Source organism: Elephas maximus, chromosome 7 (genome assembly GCF_024166365.1).
Source record: "Elephas maximus indicus isolate mEleMax1 chromosome 7, mEleMax1 primary haplotype, whole genome shotgun sequence".
Classification (NCBI taxonomy): Eukaryota; Metazoa; Chordata; class Mammalia; order Proboscidea; family Elephantidae; genus Elephas; species Elephas maximus.
The window spans coordinates 60,812,793-60,829,720 of record NC_064825.1 but is presented as its reverse complement, the minus strand read 5'-3'; the positions used below and the strand labels follow the sequence as shown (position 1 = coordinate 60,829,720).

Genomic DNA, 16,928 nt, shown 5'->3' with positions numbered 1-16,928 from the left:
TCTGTGTGTGTGTGTGTTTTTGTTTTGTTTTGTTTTTGCCTATACCTAGATGGATTCTCAATGAAAGCTTTCCTGCTGCCCACCCTAGCTTTGTAGTGTTCCAGGTCACTGAGGGATGAACATTAGATATCCCATGGAATGAAATCTTTTCCTCTTGGCAGCTAAGCTTGCTCTTCAGATTTCTGAATTTTTCAATTGAATTATGAAAAAGCACCAGACAAGTGGGGAACAGGTATATTGGGAATAGCAAATCATTTAGAAATGTCTTTTAATAAGGTATCCAGGAGAATAAGCACAAGCAAACATCTTTGTTGATAAGTTTCTCTCTCTTTATATTAACAAAATGTACTGGGCGTTGTTTAAAATCCAGGTAGTTCTCTGATTAAAAAAATACTTGGGTTGCAATTCAAAAATTGTTTAAAAAGTGTTATTTACAATGCAGCTCTTTGACATCTTCCCTAGTTGTTATGTCTGTCTTTATTTTCATGGCTCGTTGCTGTTGACAGCTTCTTCAAGAAAGGAGCCTATTGGTTCTCGGACCACTTGTTTTCTTGTAACTTCCTCGTATTCTTGATGAGCATATCGTTATTCTGCTGGAGTGAAAGTTTTTTCCTCGTATTCTTGATGAGCATATCGTTATTCTGCTGGAGTGAAAGTAAATTCTGGGCTGCACTGGATAGTATGGTGGTATAGGTTTTAGAGGTGAATCTGTAGGAACGGTTCAAAGGATGTTTGCCTATTTACAGGTAATGATAACATGTTTGTTAGGAAGGAGATGTGGAAACAATGACAGGAGAATTTTGCAAAAGCATGGCAAAGCATTTGTGAGAAAAGGAGTTAGCTACAAAAGGGAAAAGGTAACCCAAAGCTACCCTGTCACCTGAAATTCACAGGAAGATTCTGAACATGGAAAGCAGGTACCTCTATCTCACAAATGTAAGCAATACCAGGAAGGATACTGGTCTTGCTGAATCATGAATTTTTGTGATAGTACTGGGTGAGGGGAGTTGAGGATGAAGAGGAAGTGGAGCTGTGAGGGTTTGTTGGGTAGCATTTACTTAGGTGGCTCTTTGTGAGGATCTTTCATAGGTAGATGGGGAGATTAGGAAACATTTTGGAGGAGAATTCTTCATCTGTCCTTTGTATCATCTGTACCTATTCCTCCAATATTCTGTTTATGTCACCTGCCTGGCCATCTCAGAGTTGAAACATTTAATTGGTAGGATTGTAAAATCCTGAAGTTAGAAAGGCCATCTGATCCAGCTGCTCTTTCATTTATTTCTTTCAATTTGCTAAGGACCTAGCGGATCTAGTGTTATTTCACGAACGTGAAAAATTCATCATACAAAAAACTGCATAGATCCAATGGTGATTATTGATATATAAGGAACAATATAACAAACTAAGAGTCCATATAACTGAAGTTTTAGGAAAGGATTCTGCAAGTAAGTGACAAAAAAGCTACAGACTAAGGACAAAAAGAAGGTAGCTAAGTAAAGAAGGATCAGGGTAGTACTGGTAAAGGATGTGTGAAGGTCAGAACATCTGAAGCGTACTATAAGAATCTCATCTCTGCTTTTGCTACAGTGAAGTTTAGGCAAGAAACCAACCAGAAAAATGTCCTCTTTAAAACTGTGTCTCATCATTTGTTCGGGTCTCTTTCTCTTGCCTCACAAAACCAAAACATTGATTGGCGGTGTATATTTGCCTATTGCCAACCACAAAAAGACAAGCTCAAAAATAATTTTTACCTCAGTGTCTGGTAAATATTGGACTTAATAAAAATTTTTTTTTCTGTAAAAAGCTGAATGGATGGATCAATGAAGGAAGGAAAATAATTAGCTGGGCACATTTCTCTAGATTTCTGCCCCAGAGTTTGGATATGATTTCAAAGAGCAAAAGATGCAGTGCTTAGGTAAGCTAGTATAATCAAGAATCATGATCCCATTCACCTCCTTCCTTCCTCTGATCCAAGTTCCCTGCTTTCCCTCCTTTTCTGTTCTCTGGTTCCTCTTCCCTAGGACTATCTTAAAAGCAGGGTCAGTGAACATACTCTGGGATCACAATTCTTGTTCTCAGAGTCACAGAGCAAGAGCCCCCTTTCTGGAAAGCTGCTGTTGGCGCAAGAGGACCTAAAACCAAGAACAGTTATCAGAGACAATGATTAACAGAGAGACATTGCTGGACTTCATGGTCAGACAGTAACAATATGGAACTAAAAAACTGTAAACATTTATATAAGTTATTTTTCTATATCATTGCCCGATACAAATTTCATTGACTTCAATTGGCTTTTTCTGTGACTATAGGACTTTAGCGACAACTAGGCTTCTAGGGAAGAGGCACTTCAGCTGATTCTAGATGGTCCACTTTGGGATATTACCCATTTTAGGGCACAATCAGACTATTAGAAGCCAGAACAACGCAGATGTACTAAAGGTTATATGCTAAGCCTTTTATCCAGAGGCCAGCATCAGGATGTAGAGGAACCCAAGTCCATACTTTTCTCCAGGTACAGGGTTCCTGGAAGGGAATGGGTAAACTATAAAGTCCAAAGCACTAGAGAACTGGAGAAATAGAGTAGTGTATGGTGTTGACCCTCTTTCTCAACACTTCCAGACCCCACAGAGTTCCTTGAAACAAAAACAGAGCCCTTACCTCAAATGGGCAGGGGTATAGCTGCCTGACAACATTCATGGCCCTGAGGTTCACATAAGGGATAAAGATGCTCAAGACAGTAAAGAAAGAAGAGGTGCTTCTTCTGGAAGGGTGGGATATAGGGATGTGTATGACTGTGTCTGAGATCGGAGGTCAAAGACTCCCCCAGGATTCCTAGCGTTGCAAGTCCTCTCTGGGGATGAAGGTGGATGCAAATAGGCAGCTGAGAGAACCTACGGATCCAGTGTAAATGAAGAGCTGTCTCTCCCCTACCTTGTCTCATCCAACTCCCCTTGTTGAGAGAGCCCTCGCAGCCTTGTAGTGGCTCCGACTCAGTTCTTTAGTCCAGGCACTCAAATTTCATGTTTTTCTATCCTGCTTAGTATCCATGATCAAAACTGAGCACAGGAGAAATTTGGGGGAAAAAATAAGGGAGAAGCTGCCCAATGGAGACCCTGTAGTACCCAGCCTCACTGCTCTTAGGGTAGCAGTGAACCAGGCAGGAGTCACGGTCTTATCACCTCAGCTGAAATGACCTCCCCTGACCATACTGCTCCAGGAAACAGCATTTTAATGAGTCCCCTGGGCATGTTCTCTGGCCTGCCACTCCTGCAAACTTCATCCTTTAAATGAGCTCTGAGACTTTGGGACTTCTTTTGCCCCATATGGACTTGCTGAGGCTGTTCCTAAACCCTAACTAAATACACAGTATCAGCAACTGACCTAAGAAGTCTCTGGCCAGCCCTCTGTCCAAATTATAAAGTATGTCTCAAGGGTTCTGCAAAATGCTGCCACTGGATCCCCTTTGGGCCTGCACTCTGGGATATTACAAACGAGAGGGAATTGTGCTCCAGTTTTTCTGTAATTATCAGGTCTTCCTTCATTGACCTTGAATTAGCATGTAAGCACTGATTTATTGGACCTTCTTACTCTTTTCTGTGGTGTAGTGGTTAAGAACTTGGCTACTAACCAAGAAGTCAGCAGTTCAAATCCACCAGCTGCTCCATGGAATCTGTATGGGGCAGTTCTACTCTGTCCTATAGGGTTGCAATGAGTTGAAATCAACTCTGTAGCAACGAGTTTCTATATTTGTTTGCCGACTGCATTCAGGGTTTTAAAACATTTATTCAATCTGTATGTTGAGCAAATAATCAGAGAAACTGGATTATATGAAGAAGAGCATAGCACAAGGATTGGAGGAAGGCTCATTAACAACCTGTGATATGCAGATGATATACTTTGTTTGCTGAAAGCAAAGAGGATTTAAAGAACTTATTGATGAAGACCAAAGACCATCACCTTTCGCATGGATTACACCTCAATATAAAAAAAACAAAAATCCTCACAAATGAACCAATAAGCAACATCATGATAAAAGGAGAAAAGATTGAAGTTGTCAAGGATTTCATTTAAGTTGGATCCACAGTCAATACCCACGGAAGTGGCAGTCAAGAAATCAAACGACACATTGCATTGGGCAAATCTGTTGTGAAAGACCTCTTTATGGTGTTACAACGCAAAGATGTCACTTTGAGGACTAAGGTGCACCTGACCCAAGCCATGATGTTTTCAATCGCCATATATGCATGAGGAAGCTGGACAATGAATAATGAAGACCGAAGAAGAATTGATGCCTTTGAATTATGGTGTTGGTGAAAAATATTGAATATACTATGGACTGCCAGAAGAACAAACAAAACTGTCTTGGAAGAAGTATAGCCAGAATGCTCCTTAAAAGCAAGGATGGCAAGATTTCCTCTCATATACTTTGGACAGGTTATCAGGAGGGACCAGGCCCTGGAGAAAGACATCATGCTTGGTGAAGTAGAGGGTCAATGAAAAAGAGGAAGACCCTCGACGAGATGGATTGACACAGTCAATGAACAATGAGCTTAAGCATAACAAGGATTGTGAGCATGGAGCTGAACTGGGCAGTGTTTCCTTCTGTTGGACATAAGGTCACTACCAGTTGGAACTGACTTGAACGCACCTAACAACAACAGTGGGCTGTCATTATTACTCAATTACAATGAGGCTTTGAATCATGTGGTTTTGTCTGCACATGGTGAAAGCATGAGCTGTTGTTTTCATTGCTGCCAGTGTTTTTATAGAGCAGATTTTGTCAAATTTTCTGTTTTAGCTACAATATTGTGGTAATTAACATTTGTGAACATATATCAATAACATTTTTGAAAATGAAGTAGTAATTAAAGGAAAAGAAAGAGAAAAATTTAAAAAAGTCTTGCACTCTGTTACTAATGATCTTTTAGCTAATAATGTAATTCAGTGTAGAAAGATTTTACTAAACAGTTTTGTTATATCTGTATAATCTGAGAAATATTACATTTAAACAATTTACAACTACATTTTTCACATTTTATTCTATGATTAAAATTGATAATAAACAGTACTAAGGATTCTGTATAGTCTGGTATGGGAGGAGGTCCATGGGGGTGGGTGACACCATGAGTTACCCCACTGGGCAACACTAACCCTAGTGATGTCATTGAATTCAGAGTCACAGGATAGATGCTTCTTGGTCTCCAAGAAGGACAGCTGACCAACAAAGTCATCTCAGAAGTAAGCTTTATTGAGTTCAGTCAATGAAATAAAATATCTAGTTAATTTGATATGCAGCGTGGTTTAGCTTATTCTAAAACAATGCCAAGATCCATGTAGCCATTCAAATGGTTTTCAAACACATATATCTGATCTTGACACTTTAATGCTTAATACTTTTTAATGCCTCCTTATTATTTATACGATGCGGTCCAAAAATCTTTATACATCACATGATCTACGTGAAGCCTACCTCTCTATGTATGCTTTTTGATCATTCTTCACAAATCACCTCTTCTCCAAGTATATTAAAACCCTTGTTCTTTTATGTCTCATTCCCTCTACACTTGCTGTCTCCATCTGAGATGACCTTTTTCTCTCCAGTCCTGTCTAACCAGAGTGTTTGTTATTCAATGAGAGTTCTCTTCAATGGTGTCATCATCAACCTCCCACTACCGCTACCCGGCAGAGTTGATCAGTTCTCCTTTTGCTTTGATCTTCTACCTAGCACTATTGGTACAGCATTATTCATGCTTAACTGTGATGGGAATTTTCTCAGTATCTATCATGTTGTCAGACACATAGCGTATGATCTCTCTACTGAAACCCTTTCCAGAACAAAGATGCATGATGGTGGAGTAGTGCAGGGCCTTGCAGAGAGCCATGTAGCAGTCATAGGACATCACCACCAGCAGTGCACACTCTGTACACCCTGCTAGGAGGAAGACAACCATCTATATTGAGCATCCAGTGAAAGAAATGATTTTCTACTTCACAAAGAAATGGACTAGCATGTGGGGAACAATGCTTGTGGAGAAACAGAAATCAGCAAAGGACAAGTTTTTTAGGAAAAAGTACACAGGAGTGTGAAGTTGAGAGTCAGTTTGAATAAAGATAGCAGTAATTATTATATGAAGAATGAAAATAATAGACCTCTCAGATATTTAATAATAGGCTAAGTAAGTGTCAGTTATTAAGTGAGGAAATTTCAGAGAAGAATAAAGCATTAGGTAGTTGGATAGTATGATCTATAAGATCTCCTTCACACTTGAAATTAAAGATTAGATGAAAAATCCTCTCCCCACATAGTATCTAAAACATAAAACTTTTGAAGAAATGTGGAGCTGGGATCATACAAATTGCCAAAATTAATCTTTTCAATTATTGTCCTTTAGAATGAAGCTTCTAAAGTGAAGTATGATCAGGCTATTCTCAATTTCACTGAAGGGAAAACTGGTTAATCTTGCATGTTGAGACCCTCTACAGAGTACAGTACAAACTAGTTCATATATTGACAAGACCACCCGTAATTTGTTTCTAAGCATTGTTTCCTGTCACATATTATTTCTTTTTAACATGCCCTCACATTCTCATTTCTGTGCTTTTGGTCCCGTTACACTTTCCTTTAGGCATCTTCTCTGCCCTATTACTGCTTGTTGAAATCTTATTAATAAATCAAGTCTCATTTCAGTACAGTAACCTTCATGAAATCCTCCTGATCTTCAAATAAGCTATTGCCCTTGCCTTTGGTACACAGTAATTTTCCTTTTTCTTACCTTAGATTATTCCTTCTTTATTTAACTTTTAAAATATTGTTCTCTATATTTCTGTTATCTTGTTTTGGACTTTAAGTTCTTTTAAGGAAGACATGGTTTTATGCACGTTGTGAGGTGCTGGATACAGTACATGCACAGAGCAAGCATTCAATAAATATTTGTGGAAAGAAAATAAGCTGAGTAAATCAAGAGAAGAAAAGGATGAGCATATTGGAGATGCTATTGTAAACACACAATTAGAGGTACATTGTTTGCAAGTACTTGAGAAAAAATGTCAGAAATAACTGCCTCTGATGGCTGACTATCTTCCAGCCAGCTTTCTCAGAGCCCCCTTCACATCCTTGTTCCTCAGGCTGTAAATGATGGGATTCAGCATGGAAGTCATAACTGAATAGAACACAGAGATGACCTTATCCTTTTCACTCATTCCCTTGGAATTGGTTCTCATGTAGGCAAATATTCCAGAACCATAGTAGAGAACCACCACAGTGAGATGGGAACCACAAGTGGAGAAGACCTTGAGCCTCCCCTCTCCTGACTGCATCTGCATCACAGTGGAGAGAATATGCCAGTAGGAAACAAAAATGAGGAAGACAGGAACTAAGAGGAGCACCACACCCATTGAAAAGAGGGCCATCTCAGCCTGGTAGGTGTCTGCTGAAGCCAGCTTCAGGAGTGCAGGAGGTTCACAGAAATAATGGTTAATTACATTCTGTCCCTGGTAGGGAAGACACAGTGTAAATGCACTGTCCACTGAACACACAAATGCTCCGCTGACCCAGGACACTGTGGCCAGCCGGACACAAACCCTCTGGGTCATGATGGTGGAGTAGTGCAGGGGCTTGCAAACAGCCACATAGCGGTCATAGGACATCACCGCCAGCAGTGCACACTCTGTACACCCTGCTAGGAGGAAGACAACTATCTGTATCGAGCATCCAGCAAAGGAAATGCTTTTCTTTTTCACAAGGAAATGGACTAACATCTGGGGAACGATGCTTGTTGAGAAACAGAGGTCAGCAAAGGATAAGTTTTTGAGGAAAAAGTACATGGGAGTGTGAAGTCGAGAGTCAGTTTGGATAAGGATTATTATGAGCAGGTTCCCAAATACGGAGAGAAGGTAAACAATCAGGAAAACACAGAACAACAAGATCTGGACCTTTGTATCCCGTGAAAGTCCCAGCAAGATAAATTCAGCTACAGAAGTTTGGTTTTCTTTTCCCATTGATGTTTATTCCTGTTTACCTGTAAGCGGACAAAGAACAGGTGAATTCTGAATGCGTGATTTCACAAACTCTGTAAATAAGTGTAATGTTAACAGGCATACCTTATTGGACAATTGGATTTCAGCTGCTTCTGATCAGGTGCCAGTTACCTTTAGGATGCATGCTGTTGTTTCCTGCAATTTACGGGCTCTTTTGTTTGTTTGGTTTTTCCTTTCTTGATTGAACTGATAAGCTGAGTATCACACTCCCCATGGTTTCTCGACTAATCTTTATGTCAAGATATGTACATACTGTTAAATGACTATGTAGGTAAATTAGGGGAGTTATCTTTAGTTCAGTTTTATTGTTTCTTCTCAAGGAATACTTTTTATTTACCTCAGTTTAGAATCTGAGAATGAGGTGAACTGCTTTAGTCAGTAAAAAACAAAAACAAAGACAAAAAACACATTTTGTTTTAGATTTCAAAATAACTAGCAGCTCATCAAAACCCAGAGATCAATGGCAAATTCATCTATATTAGAGCAGGACATACATTTTGGGATCAAAATATAAATTGTAGTTATTTATTTTTGGGTTTTTTCCCCATAACATTTTTACAAAGAGGCTACTTAAATAGCAGTCAAAACAGAGTAAGGGAAAAAGGAAATTTTTGTCAATGGATCATAATCCTGGGCCTGGCCCTGGCTCTAATATTTCACATGACAAAAAGTAAAAGTAGCATGAAGAAATAAGATGCTCAGAAATCATCACAATGAGACTTACATGCCCAGGACCTTTTTGGAGGAAGAGAGGCCAGGGTCAACCAGCAGCCTTGAAGTTCTGAATAGGATATTAGCAGATTGTACAGCTTCACGGCACACACACCCTCATCTGGTCTCACCTCAGCTTCAGCTGCAATGGACAGCTTTAACTCAGTTGGCATTGCTGACCTTACCACCTCAAGGACCTGATGCCTGATGGCAGTCTCTCAACATTCTGCTCCAGGGTTTTGGAATTATGGGCAACCTTCAGAGACAACCTTCAACCAATGAGCAATAGGATTTGATGAATAAATGTGTTAGACATTTCTTAGAGGCATTCTGTGTGTTTCTTAGAAATTGAGCCCTACAGAATTGAGCCGCCATTGTGTTTACCAACCTTTTTCATAACCCACCCCCTATGGAGCCTTTTTAGAATTTTTTGCCCTTAATCAACACCCCTGTGGAATTTATCCTTTGCAGGGGCACATATCATTGCAATATCTAAGATTTTTCCACCTTCCAATAACCTTAGGGGCTATATTGCCCCCATTGAGAATGCATGGTCTACTGTACCAACTTCAAAAATCCACACTCTGTTGGATTTTAGTTGGCGCCTGTCTTGTGCCTCCTGCTTCCTTATCCTTGCTTCCTGGGTTCATCTTTCAAGTGAGCCACCTGCACCTAACTTCTATTCTTAGGTTGTCCTTTAGGGAAACTAAAATGAAACTGAGAGTCAATGCTGTTTTTGTTGCTGTTAGCTGCCATCCCATGTATTACAGAGAAGAACTGCTCCATAGGGTTTTCTTGGCTTATCTGCTCCCCTAGATTTTGTACTCCCAACTATTGATACAATTTTTACATTCAAGTCACTCTTTTTTCCTAGTTCATAAATTCCTTTATGAGTGCTTGTTAGTGATCTTATCCCCATCACTGGACAGAGATAAGTTTTCTAAGACATATCTGTTGAGCAAATCTACAAACATGTATCCCACACACATACTACCATACACACAAATTTACACATGTTTTACTTACATAACCCATACACACTTACACAACTAGAAACAATAAAATGTGAGTAAAATATAACAGATATAGTATCTGTTGGAGCAATCAGTGGGTGCCCCCAGGAATGACCTAGAAAAATGAAACATGCTCACCTGGGCTTGGCAATAGATGAATTTGCACACAAAAAAAAAGTTTTTATTCTTCCTACTTTTTTGCTCAAGAAGTACTAAAGATTATGAGTTAGACAAATACTTTACTTTCCATCCAAGACCAGGGTAATGTATGTTCATTGTGACAAGGGATAGAGCAAGGTACTGGTCTTACAGCATCAAAGCCCTTCAAATACAGTACCGTTCATGGCATTGGTCCCATCTCATTTTCTAGATCTAGAGATTTTGAAAATCAAAAGATCCAGTTTCCTGGTAATCCCTGCCTGCTGGACTTAGTAAAAGTAAAAGGGGATGGAAAGACTGAGTCAGTTAAGGGCAGGTAATATCTGGCAAGATTGTTGTTGTTCGAAGGGATTTGGGGGGATATTATGCATAGAATCTAATCCCTTGTAGGAAACCTGAAGCAGGATTTCTGTACTAAGAATTCTATGTAAGGAGATTTAAAGACAGGTTAAAAGAAAGAAAAATGGTGCTGGAGAAGACTGGTTAATTCTCTGCAAGTCCTGTAGAAGCTCCTAAAGAGACACAGCCCCTTTGACACATTCCCTACTCTCTCCTGGTGGGCTGAGCTGAGCTAACTAAGCACAGAGCAGTTGATTGGTGAGGGGAGTCCACGGCTGAGTGCAAGATGGTGAAACCTTGGCAGCTTGAAGATTCAAATCCCACTAGGCAATTCTTACTGCATTTTTATTCTAGGCACTCAGAATGTTTCTCTATCCTAAACTTATACCAACCACTTATCTCAAAGACACAAATCTAAATTCTCCAAGGGCCTGAATAAATACTTTTCCTGAGAGGAACTTATTAAAATTGAGGTCCTAAGAACTGATGTAAACAGGGAATTCCCATGAGTTCTCACTTTGTAAGACATCCTTAAGAGTTTTATATTATAATTGTAAATACAGACTGAAATCTCTGGACTGCACCTGATTCAAGCTCTATTAAGAAAAGGGAAAAATTCAAATGGGCATATCCAATAAAAATATTATATAGTCAAATATGGACAGGTCAGTTTTTTCCCACATCAGCTCAGGTTCTCTCTTGCTTTCTTATTGCCTTTCTAAGAAATCTAAGTTCTAATCAGTATTTCTTAAGAAAAATAGGTTTATGGTATTGGTTATTTTTAGTTGTACTGATTAATGTGAAAATATTTAAAAGAAAATTGAATACATATTCCTAAAAGCTAAGTCAATTGTAAACTCTTGGTTGTCCAAATTCTAGGCCACCTCATTTGTGTTGGAAGTGTTTTTAGATATTGATCCTGTCTGCTCTTGGGGTAGTCTAGTGGGGCCTGAGGTAGCCAAGCCTTCTAAAACTAAGAATAGTTTCCCTCATATACTATAGTGAGCATACAATCATAATTTTTTCATTTTCTCACTGTTTTATTTCAAATTGGACTTTTTATTTGTGGTGTTCAGTGAATATACACATTTTATCGTTTAGCCCTTGCAGACGAAACATAGAGAGGTCCATGTGGAGCAGAACTTTGACTCCTGCCAACAAACAGCATCCAATGGCAGACGTGTGAGTGGAAAACCTTCAGATAAACTCTAGCCACTTTTTTTTTTTTTAAGATGTCTGAGCTGGACAATAAGTGGAGGAGAAGCACACTATGGCCTCTAAACCTTGCCAAAGTTGCAGATTAACAAGGTACTAAATTTTGTTCACACTAAAAACCTTCAAAATAGAATATTCTAATTGAGTTAAAAGTTTTATGACTTTCATAAAAATGGCTAGCAAGAGTAATTAATATCAGTGAATATGAAACCTTACTAGCTGAATTTCAGCAAAAATATTTGCATAATCATGTACGGATTTGAAAAAATGAATATCATGTTTTCTGCAAACAAAACATCCTTTGCATCTGAGCTGCTGAATCCTACTGAGTTGCATAAATTGCATAAGTTATGCAAGTTATTAAATAACACTAGGACAGAGCCTGGCTGTCTATTGTCCCAGAAGTAATGAAACCTGGCTATTGTAGGTTCATTCACTGTTCAACAGAATAAATTCAGGTTCATCTCTACAGTCTACTTCATCTAAACTGAGAAGGTTTTTACCATGCTCATCAACATCCTAATTTAAAAAAATCAGTGCTATCTATATGTTTTTCACTTTGTGAATTATTAAAAAAAAACATTTGTAACTCACAGTCATGTTATATTAGAGCTGGAAGGGAATTTAGAAATCATCCTATTTAATCTCTTATTGTTTTTATAAACGAGAATTTTGATTCCCAAGAGAAAGTGACAGGCCTTGGTTAAAAACTCAATAAAATCTGTGTGTCTCAAGGCACCTACCCAATATCTCTTCTTCGTTGACAAATAGTTTGCTTTCAGTCCTCATCTTACTTGACTATCCTTTTGCATTTGTCACTATTTAATGCTCCTTATATCTAGGAACTTTTGCTTTCTTATATTTATGATATCACTATGGCCAAATTCCCCTATTAGACCTTGGATAATTCTTTATTAATTTCTTCATTCTATCTTAATTGCATCTTTAAAGTTGGTTTTAACTGGGATGTTTCCAATTGAATAAATAATATAATTTCAGAGAAAAGTTCTAAAAACACACTAAAACAATAATGGAGCTAGAGAATGACCAGGAGGGACACTGCCTTCCAAAATATGTTCAGGGAGCCCATGGGGAGCTGACAATTGTGTGGACAGTGTGCTGACAACATTGAGAAGGAGTCAGGTGTGCCACATCTGATAGGCAGAGCATTCCAGTGCAAAGCTTGGATGTTCGGATGAGCTTAACATTTTTGAGAATGAGAAAGAACGTCATTGTGGCTGAGTGTAATGGCTGTGGGGAAAGGGGTTTTAGGTATATTCAGGGTTTAGATTAAATAAATTTGAGGGATATAGTTAGGAACTTGGATTTTTATTCCCAGTGTCAATGGAGAATTTTACACAGGAGTATAACATGAATTGCCTTTAAAAGAAAGCCTTCTGAATGCTATATTGAAAATTTATTCTAAGGATTAGGAAGTTCACATAAGATGAAGTCCAAGAGGCTTGTATTAGGATGGTATCAGTGGATTGTGAGAAAGTTTCCAGATTTAAGAAAAATATTTTAGTAGTAGAGCTAACAGGAATGTAGACATACTACAGGACAAGCAAAAAGAAGTTTGGTATAACTTACATTTTTTTGGACTGGGCATTAAGTAGATAGTGATGGTATTTACTAAGACAGATAAGAAAGGGGAGGATAATTAAGAGTCAAGTTTTGAATATGTTCAGTTCAAGTGGAAATCAAATATAGACATATTTGACTTTGTCTGGCTTCACATTAACAATTTACACACATTGTTCCCGTTCCTGTGAAAAATGAATCATGGCTATTCCCTCTACCCTTTTTCATTTCCCAATTTCCCCTTAAGTACATAATTGGCTATTTCTTTCTCCTAGAAACCTTGGCCATTTAAAAACCAAAACCAAACCTGTTGCCACTGAGGTGATTCTGACTCATAGCGACCCTACGGGATGGAGTAGGACTGTCCATAGAGTTTCCAAGGAGCACCTGGTAGATTCAAACTGCCAACCTTTTTGGTTAACAGCCATAGCAATTAACCACCACGCCACTAGGGTTTCCTTGCCTCTCTAGACTTGGTAATTTTTGCCTCTTTGTGCTCATCAGGCACCTCGTCCATGACTTCTTGCCTTTGAATTCACTATTTTTACTTTCACTCTTTGTTGTTGTTGTTGTTAGTTGCTTTCTGGTGGATTCTGACTCATGGCAACCTTATGTATACCAGAAAAAAACCCTGCCTGGTCCTGTACCATCTTCATGATCATTAGTATGTCTTTGTCCATTGTTGAGGCTATTGTACCAATCCATCTCACTGAGTTTTTTCCCTCATCTTCAACAACCGTCTGCTTCAATAAATGTGATGCCCCTTTCTAGCTATTGGTTTATCCTGATGAATATATTTAACCCTTAAGATATTCTCTCTATATTTGTGTTATCTTGTTAGTGGACTGCAAGTTCTTATAAGTAAGGTGCTGAGTTTTGTTCATATTGTGCTTCCACATAGCAGGCAATCGATCAGTATTTCTGAAGAAGAAAATAATCCGAGAAAATAAACCAAAGGAAAGAAAGAATGCAGGTTTTGAAGACATTGCTGTCAATCCCATTTCTAAGTACTTGAGAAAAAATGTCAGAAATATCTGCTTCTGATGGCTGACTATCTTCCAGCCAGCTTTCTCAGAGCCCCCTTCACATCCTTGTTCCTCAGGCTGTAAATGATGGGATTCAACATGGAAGTCATAACCGAATAGAACACAGAGATGACCTTATCCTTTTCACTCATTCCCTTGGAATTGGTTCTCATGTAGGCAAATATACCAGAACCATAGTAGAGAACCACCACAGTGAGATGGGAACCACAAGTGGAGAAGACCTTGAGCCTCCCCTCTCCTGACTGCATCTGCATCACAGTGGAGAGAATATGCCAGTAGGAAACAAAAATGAGGAAGACAGGAACTAAGAGGAGCACCACACCCATTGAAAAGAGGGCCATCTCAGCCTGGTAGGTGTCTGCTGAAGCCAGCTTCAGGAGTGCAGGAGGTTCACAGAAATAATGGTTAATTACATTCTGTCCCTGGTAGGGAAGACACAGTGTAAATGCACTGTCCACTGAACACACAAATGCTCCGCTGACCCAGGACACTGTGGCCAGCCGGACACAAACCCTCTGGGTCATGATGGTGGAGTAGTGCAGGGGCTTGCAAACAGCCACATAGCGGTCATAGGACATCACCGCCAGCAGTGCACACTCTGTACATCCTGCTAGGAGGAAGACAACTATCTGTATCGAGCATCCAGCAAAGGAAATGCTTTTCTTTTTCACAAGGAAGTGGACTAACATCTGGGGAATGATGCTTGTCGAGAAACAGAGGTCAGCAAAGGATAAGTTTTTGAGGAAAAAGTACATGGGAGTGTGAAGTCGAGAGTCAGTTTGGATAAAGATTATTATGAGCAGGTTCCCAAATACAGAGAGAAGGTAAACCATCACGAAAACACAGAACAACAAGATCTGGACTTTTGGATCCTGTGAAAGTCCCAGCAAGATAAATTCAGCTACAGAAGTTTGGTTTTCTTTTCCCATTGATGTTAATTCCTGTTTACCTGCAAGCAGAAAAAGAACAAGTGAATGGTTGACTTCACAATCTCTGTAAATAAGTGTAATGTTAACAGGCATACCTTACTGGACTGTTGGATTTCAGCTGCTTCTGATCAGGTGCCAGTTACCTTTAGGATGCATGTTGTTGTTTCCTGCAATTTACAAGTTTTTGAGTTTTTTGTTGTTGTTTTTGTTGATTTTTTTCCTTTCTTGATCTAGCTGGTAGGCTGAGTTTCACAGTCTACGTGATTTCTCTACTATTCTTGATGTTAACATACGTACATACTGTTAGCTATAGATATATTAGGGGAGTTATCTTTGATTTAAGTGTATTTTTTTTTCAAGAAATACTTTTTATTTACTTCAATTTGGGATCTGACAATGAGGTGAACTGGTTTATTGAATAAAAAGGACCATTGAATAAAAAAATATATATATTTGTTCTTAGATTTCAAAATACCTGCAATTCCAGTAGACCCACTCCTAGCCTGAGGAGGAGAAAAGAATCCAATCTCTAGAATGGGACCACACAAAATATGAAAGGAGGTTGTAGACGTGCTTGTAAGAACTCTGTCGAGCCCCTCACCGGAAATTTTATTGGTCTTGGCTCCTGTTAACCTACAGGCATATCACAAAAGATCATTGGTGATATATCCATCCAATGGGGAAATAATAGTCTCTTCAACAAATGATGCTGGGACAATTGAATTTCCATATGCAAAAGAAGTAAGTTGGACTCATACTTCACACCATATTAAAAAAAACCTACATAAAAATGTATCAAAGACCTAAATATGAGGCCTAAAACCATAAAATTCTCACAATAAAGCATTGGGGCAATGTTTTGGAATCTAGCCTTCAAGAATAAACTCTTAGATATGACACATAAAGCACAAGCAACAAATGACAAAATAGATAAATGAGACTTCCTCAAAATTGAAAACTGTTGTATATCAAAGGATTTTATCAGCCAAGTAAAGAGACAACCTATAGTTTGGGAGAAAATCTTTGGTAACCATATATCAGATAAGAGTTGAATACCTAGGATATACAAATAAATCCTACAACTGGACAAGAAAAAGACAAACAGCCCTATCAAAAAATGGGCAAAGAATTTGAATAAACATTTCATCAAAGAAGATTTAGAAACGGCCAAAAAACACATGAAAAGATGCTCAATCTCATTGGCCATTAAAAAAAATACCGTTGCTGTCAGTAGATTCCAAGTCATGATGGCACCAAATGTTACACAGTAGAACCGCTCCATAGGGTTTTCTTGGCTGTAATCCTTACAGAAGCAGATTGCCAGGCCTTTCTTCTGTGGTGCCACTGGGTGGATTAGAACTGCCAACACATAGGTTAGTAGATGAGGGCAAACCATTGTGCAACCCAGGAGCCTTCATTAGCATTGAAACCAAACCAAACCAAACCTGCTGCCATAGAGTTGATTCAGACTAATAGCGACCTTACAGGACAGAGAAGAACTGCCCCCACAGGGTTTCCAAGGAGTGACTGGTGGATTTCAACTGCCCACCTTTTGTTTGGCAGCCATAGCTCTTAACCTGTATGCCACCAGTTTCCCATTAGCCATTAAAAAACAAACAAACAAAAACCAACAAACCTATTGCCGTTGAGTTGTTTCCGACTTATAGTGAACCTATAGGACACGGTAGAATTGCCCCATATAGTTTCCAAGGAGCTCCTGGTGAATTTGAACTGATGGCCTTTTAGTTAGCAGCATAGCTCTTAATCACTGCTCCACAGGGTTTCCACATACTAGCCATTAACAAATCAAAACCCCAGTAAGATACCTCTTCACCCTCACTAGGATGACTAAGATAAAAAGTAAAGGAAAACTACCAGTGTTGGTGATGTTATGAAGA

The 16,928-nt window shown here is 38.9% G+C and overlaps 2 protein-coding genes across 2 annotated transcripts; both read right to left on the bottom strand.

Moving 5' to 3' along the window:
* Positions 1-7,074: 7,074 nt before the first annotated feature.
* Positions 7,075-8,016, bottom strand: LOC126079324 (olfactory receptor 2D3-like). The gene has a single exon (XM_049890256.1). The coding sequence runs from the start codon at positions 7,996-7,998 to the stop codon at positions 7,075-7,077; it is 924 nt and encodes a 307-aa protein (XP_049746213.1). The 5' UTR covers positions 7,999-8,016.
* Positions 8,017-14,106: 6,090 nt separating this feature from the next.
* On the bottom strand, positions 14,107-15,030 carry LOC126079318 (olfactory receptor 2D3-like). Its single transcript, XM_049890251.1, has one exon. It carries the CDS (start codon positions 15,028-15,030, stop codon positions 14,107-14,109), a length of 924 nt encoding a protein of 307 aa, XP_049746208.1.
* Positions 15,031-16,928: the final 1,898 nt, after the last annotated feature.

Excerpts from the sequence above, each read along its gene's own strand:
- LOC126079324 (XM_049890256.1), bottom strand. The coding sequence starts at position 7,998 with ATGGGAAAAGAAAACCAAACTTCTGTAGCTGAATTTATCTTGCTGGGA.
- LOC126079318 (XM_049890251.1), bottom strand. The coding sequence starts at position 15,030 with ATGGGAAAAGAAAACCAAACTTCTGTAGCTGAATTTATCTTGCTGGGA.